Source organism: Coloeus monedula (assembly GCF_965178545.1).
Source record: "Coloeus monedula genome assembly, chromosome: Z".
Taxonomy (NCBI): Eukaryota; Metazoa; Chordata; class Aves; order Passeriformes; family Corvidae; genus Coloeus; species Coloeus monedula.
In genome coordinates, this window is record NC_138822.1 from 9,637,762 (window position 1) to 9,650,541 (window position 12,780).

The 12,780-nt window shown below is 44.7% G+C and overlaps 1 protein-coding gene across 1 annotated transcript in view; it reads left to right on the forward strand.

The window, feature by feature from the left end:
- Positions 1-4,864: 4,864 nt before the first annotated feature.
- Positions 4,865-12,780, forward strand: part of SNX30 (sorting nexin family member 30) — a gene marked incomplete at its 5' end in the record, with an annotated part of 55,187 nt that continues 47,271 nt past the window's right edge. Inside the window, one exon of the mRNA XM_082301440.1 lies at positions 4,865-5,026. Coding sequence (XP_082157566.1) covers positions 4,865-5,026 — 162 coding nt within the window. The remainder of the gene's footprint in view (positions 5,027-12,780) is intronic.

Sequence of the window (12,780 nt, forward strand, 5' to 3'; positions counted from 1 at the left end):
AGCCTACCTTATTGTTTGTACTGTCTGGAGTGTGCTATTGAGAATCCTAGAATTTAGTCTTTAAATAGACTACTTGATGAAAAGCAGGTGGGTTTTACATGTACATTAATAGAACGTGAACCTAGTCTCCTGATACTAACTGGAAACCCTGTTGCCATTTTATGTCTCATTATCTGGACAAGAAAATGAAGATGCATTACGAAAAGAGTGTTAAGAAACAACTGAGAGTCCTTCTCAGGCTCACACTGAGCACTTATAAAGCCATCTGCCATTATAAAAACATCCTGGGTGGTATTACTGGAGTAACTGTAGCACTCCAGAACAGCAGTGCAAGATAGGCGTTACGTTTACATTTTAAAGTAGGTTTTCCTGTGCATCATTCGTGGATCCTTCTTCTCCCTGTTTATCCTAGTAAACAGTCCTAAGAGGTAGCCTGCAGGACTTTGATTTCAGTGATACAGAGACAGAACTATTTTTTTCAGGAAAAAAACATGTGAAACCAGTGACATTTGTCTTAATTGGTGAGATTCTTGAACCCCAACCTGACCATTTGTCTTCTTGCCCACTTAGTATTACACACATACCTCTCTGTTTCGTCCTGCTTCTGAGCTGAGATGATGTAAACATAATAAATAGTTATGACTTTGCTAGGAGAGCATGCCAGTTCTTTCAAGTTAACTTGGGTTAAGATGTGGGCAATGAATAGCAATCTCTTTCTTTGCCACTGATTTTGGTTTCCACTGTGTATTTTATTCTGGTTGCATGTTTCATGTACTGAATGGTTTTAGCTTGGTTGATGTTTAACAAAAAGAAAACTATCAATATATACATCAAGCAAAATATTATGGTTGTAAAATTACACCACCATGGATACATAACCATGTTTTTAATCACTCATCATTTCCTAGCAGAATTAGGACATTTATTTATTTCACTGCTGGTATTAGAAAAATAGACACTTTCCTTCCTCCGTTTTTCGCAGTACCTCTTGTGCCTGCTGTTGGAGCCAGATGACCACATGCTGACACATTTAGAGGTTCCTATTTGTGTGTAGAAAACAATTCGTACAAGAAGTCAGCTGCATGGCGTACCTTTTTTTTCCTGTTTCATTTCATGCACAATAGATTTGGAGTTCTTTATGACTGCTGTTCATATTGTGTGACTAGTTCTAATCAAGGTACAGGAATTTGCTCCTAAGTCTAATTTCAAATTCTATGTTCTATCATCTTTTTGAAGTTCCAGTTCTTGAAATCAACTACATAACATGGTCATCTTCCATGTTAAAAAAAATAGAAATGGGTTTGTCTCATAGCTGAAGAAGCAGCTAAAAGCTCACCCTAGTCTGTGATATGAACTCACAGAGAATACAGCAAAGGCCAGACAGTTGTACAGATTTTTAAGATTACACATTTAAAGTAAGTTTACTCTATTTTCAGATATGATTTATGATTTTTGAGCTCTTCTCATAGAATATAGAATTGTTTGGGTTGGAAGGGACCTTAAAAATGGTTTGGGTTGGAAGGGACCTTAAAAATCATCCAGTTCCAACCCCCGTGTCATAGGCAGGGAACCTTTCACTAGATCAGATCACTCAGAGCTCCATCCAACCTGGTCTTCTTCTCATTTCTCAGTATCATAGTTTGCATCTGCTACCTAAGATATGTATCACTGTTAAACCTAGATTGCTGTCTGTACAAATCTTTGCAGATTTGGTACTCACTGAAATCAGAGGAAGAGAGACATCTGTCATTAGTCATCAAGACAGTTAGGGTTAGATCGCTTACCCTGTCTGTTTTTGGGTTTTTTTAAGCATGTTATTATCATAAATTACAGTGAAGTGATCTAGTGTCAAGAGTTAGCCAGCTTGACTTTACAGTATGCTATGGTGTTGGAATTCTGAAATTTAACATGACTTTCATAGCCAGAATTTAGGAATATCACCATAATAATCATCAAGTTTGTCATTTTCCTTTCATGTAACAGCTCTTCCACTAATGTCTTCTGAAGTTTTTCTAAATAGATTTCAGCTTACTTGTATTCACAGGTGCACAAATATTCCTGCATTTTTTATTTACTGATCCAGTTAGTTATTTGAAAATGTTTCTAAGTATTCTATGTCAGATGAAATGAGTAAGGATGACATAGCAGAAACAGGTAACACAGATAAATGTAATTAATAAACAAAGAGGCATATATTGCCCTATCACAGGAAACTAGGCCAGTAAGTGAATCTCTGCAGCTTGGAAGTTCATTCTTATATACAGATCAATTGAGAGGTCAGTTTACATAATCTCAAAACCAGACATCATGACTTCTATAGCAGCACTGAATCATTCAGGCTGGAAGGGATGTAGGGAGATCTCTGGTCCAATCTCTTGCTTAAAGGAGGGTCAGATGTGAGATTGTGCCAGATTGTCTTGACAATCTTCAGGGGTGAAGACGACACAACTTCTCTCTGCAATCTGTTCTGCCTCTTGACTATCTTCTGGGGGAGGAAAGTTGTTCCTAACATCCATTAGGAATTTCCTGTTTCAGTTGATGTCCTTTGTCTCTTGTCCTCCTGCTATGGTTTGCTGTGGTAAGCCCACTTCCATCTTTTCCACCCCCTCCCTATGGGATACTGGAGGATGCAATTAACTGCCCTTGAAGCTATCTGCTCCAGGCTCAAAAAGCCTCAGCCATGCAGCTGCTGCTGCAGATGGTCACCAACCATCTCAGTGCCCCCCCTCTGAACTTTGCCCAGTTTGTCAGCATCAGTATAAACGTCCCACAATCGAACACAGGATTTCTGATAAGGTTTAATGAATGCCAAGCAGGGACTGATAAACCCTGCCCTCAATCTGTTGCCTGTGCTGCCTGCTGTTTAGGCAGCCTGGATACCACCAGTCTTCCTTGCTGCAAGGATGCAGCAGCCTTATGCTCGGCTCACTGCCCACTAAGCCAACTTTTAATGAGTAGAAGGTCATCTGTACTTGCACAGAACTAAGATGGCCCCAGGTTTCCAAATATTACGTGTTGGTGTCCCTGACAGGCTTCCTTTGGAAAAGAGTTGAGTTGGAAACACAGGATGCTTAAGGGAAAAGAGAAGAAGAGCTCTTGGTAAGGTGTAAATCTTTGAGATACAGACTGTTTCAAAACTGAAGGGAACCAATTCCTGAGCTGTGTGGCAGATACGCGAACCTGCCTACTGCTTTATCACAATAGTTTCCACTTTAGATTTGGATAGTCTAAAAGAAAGTTGGGATGCATGTGTTTAAGCAGGCTAATTTGTATTGATTCCTTCTCCTGATAGATAAATAGGTTGTTGTTTCTGAAGTGTAATGAACAAGGAGCATTTCACAGGTGCTTTCTCACTTTGGGCCCGGCCCTTGGCTTGGACTTTTGATCTTTGCTGGGGTTCAAACATTATGCAATAAATAGTTATTCATAGTAAGGATTGATATTTTTTTTCTGTATTTTTTCCCCATGAGAAACAGCATTTCTTTTTGTAATGATAGTCCACAGTGTTGTGCTCTCATGCTTGTCCAGCTATGTGGCACCTGGCAGTGACACCTGTAAAACTTGCTAGCTTAGCTTTAGGTATTGGTGCTGCCCTTTTGATTTCAATGGTCAGGAAAAGTTAAACCCAAGTGAAATGTTTACAGCATCCAAGTCTTATCTGGCCACATACCTCCATGTTTATCTTCATATATCTATCTGTAGCTTGAAGGATTGTGACATTCTTACAGTGATACATCACTTTCCCCAGTAGCGTGTTACTCTATCACATCTAATTAGTGCTGCAGCCAATTTTTTGGAAAAAAAAAAAAATCAGCCAAATTTTGCTGCTTTATCTGCTCAGGGAACATCTTAGACCAGACTATGATTTTTCTCCTATTTATTAATTATTCTGCAGTCATGAACACTTCTTCCACACTGTTAAATGTGGATAGATCACTGAATTTTTGTAATGGATACATGCTACTAGACAGATTGGCATGGATCGCTTCTACAGGTCTTGGTGTATCTTTCAGCTCCTTTCAGCACGATGAAACATCCTACACTACAAGATCTCTCAACGTGAGATCTCTGTGCCAAACGTAAACACATGGCATCAGTGAAAGCAGGTTTCTGTGCAGGCCTTGCGTGCAAGACATCTCCCAGTGTATCTGCCTGCGGTGCATTCCCACCGTGAGAGAGTCCCGGAGGCCGGGCCTTGTCCCCTCCTGTGCCCGGCTGGGGTAGGTCCTGCACCGCAACCCGCCAGTTTACAAATTTCCCTTCAAACATGAGCGTAGTTTGAGGTCGGCGAACTGAGCCTGGAAAAGCCGAGGAGCTGCATTACTTTTCTGGCACTTAACCTGCCGTTCGACAGCGTGCAGCGACACCGCCGCACTCCGGGGTTACCGCCGGGACCGCTCGGTGGCGCGGGTGCCTCCCCCGGCTCGGCTCGGCCCGGCCCGCCTGGGGCTCCAGCAGACCCGATGCCTTCCCCCGGCCCGCCCCGGGCTCCACCAGACCCGGTGCCTTCCCCCGGCCGCCCCGTTCCATTCCGTTCCGCCGGGTGGCTGCCGAGGGCGGTGCCTCTGTCCGCGCCGCCGGGCAGGGCGGCCCGCGCCTTCCGCTGGCGGTCCGGGCCGGCCCGGGCGGAGCGGGGCGGCAGGTGGCGCGGACGGCGCTTTGGAAAGGGGCGGGCGGCGGCGCAGGCGGATGCTGCGCTCGCTCCTCCTCCTCCGCTGTCGCCGCCGCAGCCGCCGCCTCCTGCGCCTCCTCGTATCGCGGCGGTGGCGGGCAGGCTCCGGCCGCGGCCCCGCAGCTTCTCGCCGAGGCGGCGCGGCCTCCGCTCCCTCCCTCCTTGCCTCGGTCGCTGCCCGGCCCCGGCGCGATGTCGGGCGGTGCGGCGAGCGCCCCTAAGCCCCTCCCGTCCTCCGGGCCCAAGTCGCTGCGGGAGATGCCGCATCCCCTGGCCACGTCCAGCAGCGAGGAGATGGGGCCGGCGCTCACCCCCAGCCCCGACCTGCTCTTGCCCCGCAGCATCGCCGACAAGGTACGGCCCGGGGGAAGGGGGCACGGCATTTGAGGGGGGCGTCTGGTGTTGAAGGGGTCTCTGCATTGAAGGAGAGCAGGGAGAAGGGCTGTGTGTGTGTTTTCTTGACACATCCCTTTTCCCGGCTTCGTCTCCCCGCGGGGAGATGAAGCCCTGGGCGCTGCTGACATCCATTGCAAGAGCCCAGAGCGGCTCCGGGGGAAAAAGGCATCGTGTCCCTTGCTGCGAGGGACCGGCTGGGACACTGGTGGTCGCGCTGTCACCGGAGGGTTGCGAGAGGCAATATTTTACTTACTGTATCTGCCTGTGGCTCATACCGTCCACAGATAGATGTAAATTTTTCAGGAATTGCTGCAGCTCCTTTCCTGTCTCCTTCCTCTAAGCCCTCACGGGAAGGCTTGGAGCTGGCATTGTTTCCTTATCATCAAGTTGTCTGTGATTGTCCTTTCCAGGCTGAACTCCTGCTCACTTCTTCCCAGCACTAATGCAGACGGTGCTCTGCAGGAGTATCTGTGTCTGTTCTCCCTTTCCTAGCTCTGGCATGTGTTCACAGGACGCTAGTGAACTCTGTGAAGTGCCTTCCCCGTGGTGATAATTCGGTAGTGGCAGTACAACACTGCTGATACGTTAGCTACACTTGCAAGGACTTGGTATCTCTGTAGATAAGACTTCCTGAAATTTTTAAGGTAGGATTTCCTGGGAGCAAGAACTGCAAGAGGTGATACAGGCTCGAAAGCAGTTCTGGCACAGCGGGTTTGTTCATGCAAGATATTTCTGAGTTGCTGGTGGCAAGAAGTGCTTCTTGTATGGCTATTGTCCTGGGAAGTATGGAGCTGCTTCTGGGAGAAAGGATCCCCTAGGCTCCAAAAGCCTTGAGGCCGTCAGCAGTATCTGGCCCGATACACTCCCATGCTACAGGAGAGTGAGTCAAGGTAGCCTGGCCTCTTCCATATTTCACCATCTGCTGTGTGCAGCTGTGATGTAGGGATTCAGCACTTCTTCCTGCCCATGTAAGGAGTCCTTTCTGTGATCATTTGCCCACTGTTGCTCTAGTGAGAAGCAAGGCTTACCTTCTCTTCAGGAACTTATGCCTTCATTTAAAGAATTAGTCAGAGTTGGTGACCTGCTGAGAAAAGGGTATGTGACTAAGGCAGGGGTAGAAATTGTGGAGGTTTTTGTCTGTGATAGATTGGTTTAATTATGTAACTAGGTTGTTGTGTGGCAAACGTGTAGCAGTAGAAATTGGCAGCTGCCTTCACAAATCTTGCAGCTGAGGAGCTGCATCTCTTAGCACAGTCCGTCCACACTGCTAGATAGCTGGTGAGAAGCAGTGTTCTGAGGAGTTACTCACACCCTATAACGTCTTTCCTCAGTTGTCTTGAAGAGCTTCTTTGCTTTTGGAGTGCAAGCAAGCTTCTCTCTACTGCTTTGAGGTTTTGAGAAGTGTATCAGTATTCCTGACAACCTGGAAGCAGAAATAACTCCCTAGCCTTGGGCTATGGTCAGCTAACGTCTGATAAGTAGGAAAGTTCTCGCCCAGTTTTTCCGTCAGCAATAAAAATGAAATGCACCTTCCCGTACCCTGTATGTAGTGCCATCCTGTTCTAGGCACTTGGCAGCATAGAAGTACTCTAAAGGCAAAGGAAAAGTGGCTGTGGTAAGTGATGTTCAGACTTGAGAGCAGTTCTGTGCTTGACCTGGAAATGGCACTAGGCTATGATCCTTGCAGAATAAAAGGATATCCAGTAGGAAGAGAATATAATTTTTTTTTCCTTCTAGCTGAATTAGCAGAAAAAGCCAAGTGTCTTATCCTCTTGATGGAAGGAGATCAACAGCTCTGCTGTATATGGGATGTCCCTTCTTCAGCTTAATACTTCACACACTGGCAAGAAAAAAAAATGTTAACTTCTTTACCACCTTAGAAGAAAAATTCAGTAGACAGGTGTTCCTAGCTTTAAGGCAATGCTTGCAGTGTGTATTGTGTAGTCTACAGAGGAAGTATGGTAAGAGGAGGTAAACTGGTAAAACCACTTTTTGAGTGATTTGTATGTCTCAGTCTCAGAATCATGGAATGGTTTGGGTTGGAAGGGAGCTCAAAGATGATCTAGTCCAACCCCCATGCTGTAGACAGGGACACGCCTCACTAGGCCAGGTTGCTCAGAGCTCCATCCAGCCTGGCCTTCACACTTCCAGTGTTGATTTTAAAAATCTTAGTCTCTGATGGTGGATTATTGATCTTTTGAGAGACTGGCTCACTAATCAGATAACAGTGCTGAGTAACTTCAATAACTGAGTAACAAAGGGAGGTCAGCATTCAAGTCTGATTTAGGCTTAAAGCTCTGCAGTTGTTATTTATTGATTCTTGAGTAGGAGCTGTTGTAATCTTCTCTCTGGCCTTTTGGGAGAGTCTGGTGGAGACTGGTACTGCACAAGTTTTGGTCGAAGTCTCCTGCTTCAAAGTGTCTTTGAGTTAGATTCTTTAAGGACAATTCTCCATATCAGACCTGTACTAGGATATCCCTTTGGGAAGAGGGCTAGTGACGATAGCTGACCCATCACCACGAAATGGATAATTTGCTTTTTCTGAGTTCCTCATATTTTCTCTGAGCAAATACTTCCTAAAATCTGCTGCAAGCTGCAAGTACCTAAGACTGAAATCCTCTGAGTGGAGAAAGTTCAGAAGTAAAGGGAGGTTTTCTGTCCATAAGGTGCTTCAATTTTCGCTGCCACAGATGTGTAGCTTCAAGTGGCTGAACCTCTGCTGTGCTTTGTGTTCTTTAAAGCATGCTTTTCTTACTTTTTTTGATCCATTGAGTAAGGACACCACTTCAGAGTCAGGGAAACCTGGGGGACAGGAACACCTGCCTGTGTGTCTCCTTTTGGATTTTGATTCAAATATGGGAATAATGTAGTAGTTCAGAGCCTGTGTAACTTGAAAGTCTCATAAACCTTAGGTTGCTGTTCAAGAACAGTGGCTAATGCTACTAGAGCAGAAGGTCATGGGAAAGGGAAGGCAAATCTTTTGTGCTGTTTACTGAGGCCATCTAAGTAGACTAGTCTCAAGTTTTCCAAATTGTAAGAAGAGGGCTGCAGAGCTTTTGTTGTCTTCATCCTGACTTGTTGTGGGAGATAGTTTTACGACCAGGATGCCTTGACTTTTGATAGCATCTACCTTTTAAATGAAAGGACATTTTAGCTAAGTACTTGACTTTCACAGTGATGCTGGAGGAAACATGAAACACTTGAGTTGTAGATTCTTGTTTCTAAAGCATTTATATATGTGCTTCTACAAAGATCTTTCTGTTCCCCTAACATCTAATTTCATAAAACATTGTCTTGACATGTGACCACCGTGTCTTTGAGTTTATTCTCCCTTCATCCTTGCTAGCTTTCAGATAAGGAGACAGTTAAAGCTGAACCTGAGTGCTGCCATGTTTGTTGTGTTTTGGTTTTTTTTCCTTTTATTTGGTTGGGGTTTTTTAACATCAGGTGAGAGGAGAAACATCCAGCACAAAAAAAAATCCTCAAGTTGCATGGCAGGGTTAGTCATAGAGTTAGTTGTAAAACTGAGGTCTTTCTGGTTTAGATTTTGGAACACATGCAAGCTAATTGAGATCTGGTTTTCAGGGCAGATCCTCTGCTGAGGAGGGCAAGAAAAATGGGGAAGTGTCTGTGGGTTTCTCTCTGCCTTTTCATTTTTAAAAAAGACGGAAGTTCTGCTTGCACATGACTGCTTGACTCCAGTGCACAAGTTTGTCAGGTTTGTTAGCAAATCTGCTCTGTGCGCTAGGACAAACACTTCAACAGTGAGGAGAAAGGCAGTATTAATAGGTTACTGGGTTCAGAGCAGAGGTGAGAAGTGGATGGTATTTTGCTGTGTGAAGAATCAGATTCAGCTCTCCTGAGGCTGTGCAGATTTAATAGGCTGCTGCCAAGAGTTGGAAGTGCTAGGCTGTGCAGAGTTAGAAAGCAAGTGTTCTGTATGGCTTAGTTCCGCTGTTGTCTAGCTGTGGTCTCTGTAGACTTGTATCATCTAATAAGAGTATCTTCCTAACTCAGTGGTATTGGCTGTTCTTGCTACAGGCTGCCTTGAGACTGGCAGCTATCTGATAAGAGTCCTGATTCATACCACTGATTTCTTGCCAAGGGCTCCAAAAGCTTTCATATCCCACCTGTCCTAGGACTCAGACTCTGTTGTCCTTTTTCAGACATCTCTGACTACTAGTACTGGCCATCTTGTACTTGTACTACATCTCTGACCACTGTATTTGTGGCCAGCTACCTGTAACTTTCTCAGCTTTTTTTCTTGGAAACTCTGCATACCTTGCGTTTACCTCTGTTAACTCTATACAGCTGAGCTTCAAGGCTGTTTTTCATGTAGTATATCAAGCAGATCGCAGAGCTGATGTGGAATACCAGGCTTGCAGTGAATGCATAGCTTGAATTTGCTAGTTCATGGAGATGGACTTTAAAACTCCTAGTGCAAACTTCTGGTTACTAACTGAAAACTATTGTTTGCATGCTCCTCTGCTTCCAAGTTACCACCCTGGTGAATTCCTAGAGTTCTTATTAGCACCTGATCAAATAGAAATACTTGGCATTTGCTGGAGTGCTGTTACATAGTACTTGTTCTGAAAGCCTGGCATCTCTCCAACTCAAAAAATGTACTGGGAGTCTGAAGCTCTACTTCAGCCTCCTTGGTTGCTATTTTATAATTATTGCTCTTAACTTTATCCACCCACAGATGAAACCAGTTTGCAGTATAATCTGAAAACTTAAAATAGATCTGCCTGAGCTTATACAAACTTCTTCCTTCTCTGACTAGATGGGCATCTCTGACTAGATGAGAACTTCTCTGACTAGATGGGCTCCATGTATTGTTTTTTAAAGGAAGCTGGAGGTAAATTCTCAGTTGTGGGAGAGACTGAAGACTGCAGAAAGTCAAACTGAAGTTGGTGAACTTGGGAAACAATGCCAATATGGATGGATTGATCTCTGTTCCTATCTACAGGGATGCAAAAATGACAGTCACAGTGAAGTTGAGGCTGGAAGGCAGTTCTTCATATTGTCTAGTCCAACCTCTTGGCTCAGATAGAGCAGGCTGCCCAGGAAGTTGTGAAGTTGTTTTTTGAACAGCTCTTTGGGCATCCTGTTCCTTCATCCAGTCACCCACAAAGTAAAATATCTTTGTCATGTTTAAGTGAAACTTACAGTATTTTAATTTTCACTAAAAAGAGTCTATCACTTCCTTCTGTACACCCTTCCATCAAATATTTATCCTTATTGATAAGATTCCTGAGCATTATTATCTCCAGGCTGTTTGCCATCTTTGAGGCATGTTGTTGGCTCTTGGTCAACTTTTTCATCAGTGTCTGTGACGGTTTTTTTCATTCCCTATGCCAAACTGCATTTCAGTCAACCAGCCTCCAGCATACACTCCTGGATGGGGTTGCTCCTGGCAGGTGCAGGACTTCGCATTTCCTCGTGTTGAATTTTTTGAGGTATCCCACAGCCCATTTCTCCAGCCTGCTGTAGTCTTCCTGAATGACAGCACAAGCATCTGATGTATCAAGCCCTCTGTACAGTTGTATACTCTCAGTACGCTTGCTGAGGATGTACCCTGTTCCATCATTAGGTCATTGATGAAGGTGTTAAAACAATAGTGGCTGTAGTTCTCTCTGATGATGCACACCATTTGGAATTTGTGGGATCACAATGCTTTGAGCTCAGTGGTTCAGCCAGTTTTCAGTTCACTTTGCTGTACATCTAGGATGATGTCTAGGATGTGTTATAAGAGATTTTGTCTAGGATTGTGTTATAAGAGATTTTGTTGAAAGCCCTCTTAAAGTTGAACTGTTTAAAGCTCTCCTCTTGCACGCCAGCCCAGTGATATCTTCATCGCAGGTAGGCATTGAGTTGGTTCAGCATGACTTCCCTTAAGTCCTTGCTGGCTTCTCATCACCTTGTGCTATGTGTGTTTGGAAGTGGTTTCTAATATTTGTTTGACCATTTTCCAGGGATTGAGGTGAAGTTGCCTGTCCTTTAGTTCCCTGTATCCTTTTTGAAGACAGGAGTGAGCTGTGTTTCCTAGGCCAGAAAGCTTCTAGGTACAGGCAGTTGTCTGCCACATACTTCCTAAGTAGGCCATCAGCTCTCAAAGGCTGAGCTTGGTTGTCATCTTGTTCAAAGGAACTGCTGTCTCTTGTCCTGTTGCACAGTGTGTGTGCATGCTCTTTTCTATTCTGATTAAAAGATCTTACTTAAACCTAGCATGGCTTTCAGCATGTCATCAGTGCTCTATCCACAATCAAGCTGCTGGCTGAAGCCAGTTTCCTGTCTTTCATTATAGTGGTGACTGGAGCTGCTTTCTGTAGCTATTCATCTCTCAGACTTGTAATACCACTTGGATAGGTTAATACCACAGTATCCTGCTGAAAAGATAATGTTTGTCTTTTTTTTCCTTGTAGCCACTCTGAGGTTTGGTGGTGTAGAAGCAAACTGTAACACACAAGAGGACATTGGTGCTCTTACTTGCAGTTGCCTTCACTTGTAGAAATGGGGAAGGGTGCTTTCATGGTATCTGTCCTGGGTTGCAGTGTATTCTATTACCATCCCCATCAGCCGTTGAAATCAGGTGGGGCAGTGTTTCCTTGCCTCCTTCCCCCAGACTATCTTGCTGTTAATGGCCCATCATTGTCCTGCCGCCTGACTCATAGATAACTCCCTCTGGACTATCATCTGTTAATGAGCCCAATCAACACCTGGCCTTATGACTCATTACCCCATTGTGAGATGCTCCACCCAGAGGGAGGAACCAAGCATCCCAGCGTGGATATAAGCTGAGGTTGAAAACCAGAGAGGAGACCTTTCCACTGGATTTCCAGAGGACAGGAGCTACACAGTCACCATTGGACCTTCTGAGGAGGAGCAGACCCTTCCTTTTCCTACAGGATTGCCACTTCGGGAGGACTGCAGCCACCATTCTACCAGACCACCACCACCACCCTGACTAACAGGGTGCCAGGTTGTATCTTAACTCTGTCAGTTTAACCCAGTGTTATCCGCTTCTATTGGGTTTTTTTGTTTTTCTTTCCCCCTCCTTTTATTTCCCTATTAAATTGTTATTCTGACTTGGTGTCTCCCACTAGTTTGTTTTCAAACTAGTACATAATTTGGCGCCCAACGTGGGGCTGGCTGCTGAGAAAAGTCAGAATTACAATTTCGTATTGTAGAAGCCACCTACTCACTATGATGTTCAACATTCTTACATGGGTCTTGTACCTGGCTCTCTATATTTTTCCGCACATGGGGAGCTATCTGCCGATTGCAATGCTCCTGTGTAGACCAGGGTATGGTATAAAATTTGCTTTATTAGTCTATTACGCCTACTGCATGATAACCTCCGAGACAATGAACATAATTCGGAATATATACTCAACTTTATCTGCTTGTCCTACTTTAGGCTGCTACATCTGGGGCTTCAACAATCATACCCAGCCCCTGGGGGGAGGATTAAAGAATGCTTTTTTCCAGCCTTTCAGACCGGACACAGCAGTTTTTGAAAATATTGAGTTCCCTGTGGATGTTAAGGATGGCATAATCTTCTTGTCAGTTCTCTTCTCTTTTTTCTCTATGACCTGCACTGTGTACACCATGCTTAGGATCAGAGCTATGGCACAGCATCCCCAGGATGAGAGGAAAAAAAAGAGCCGAGCAACAAGCACAATGTCTACACAGATTGTCGCAAAGAAGAA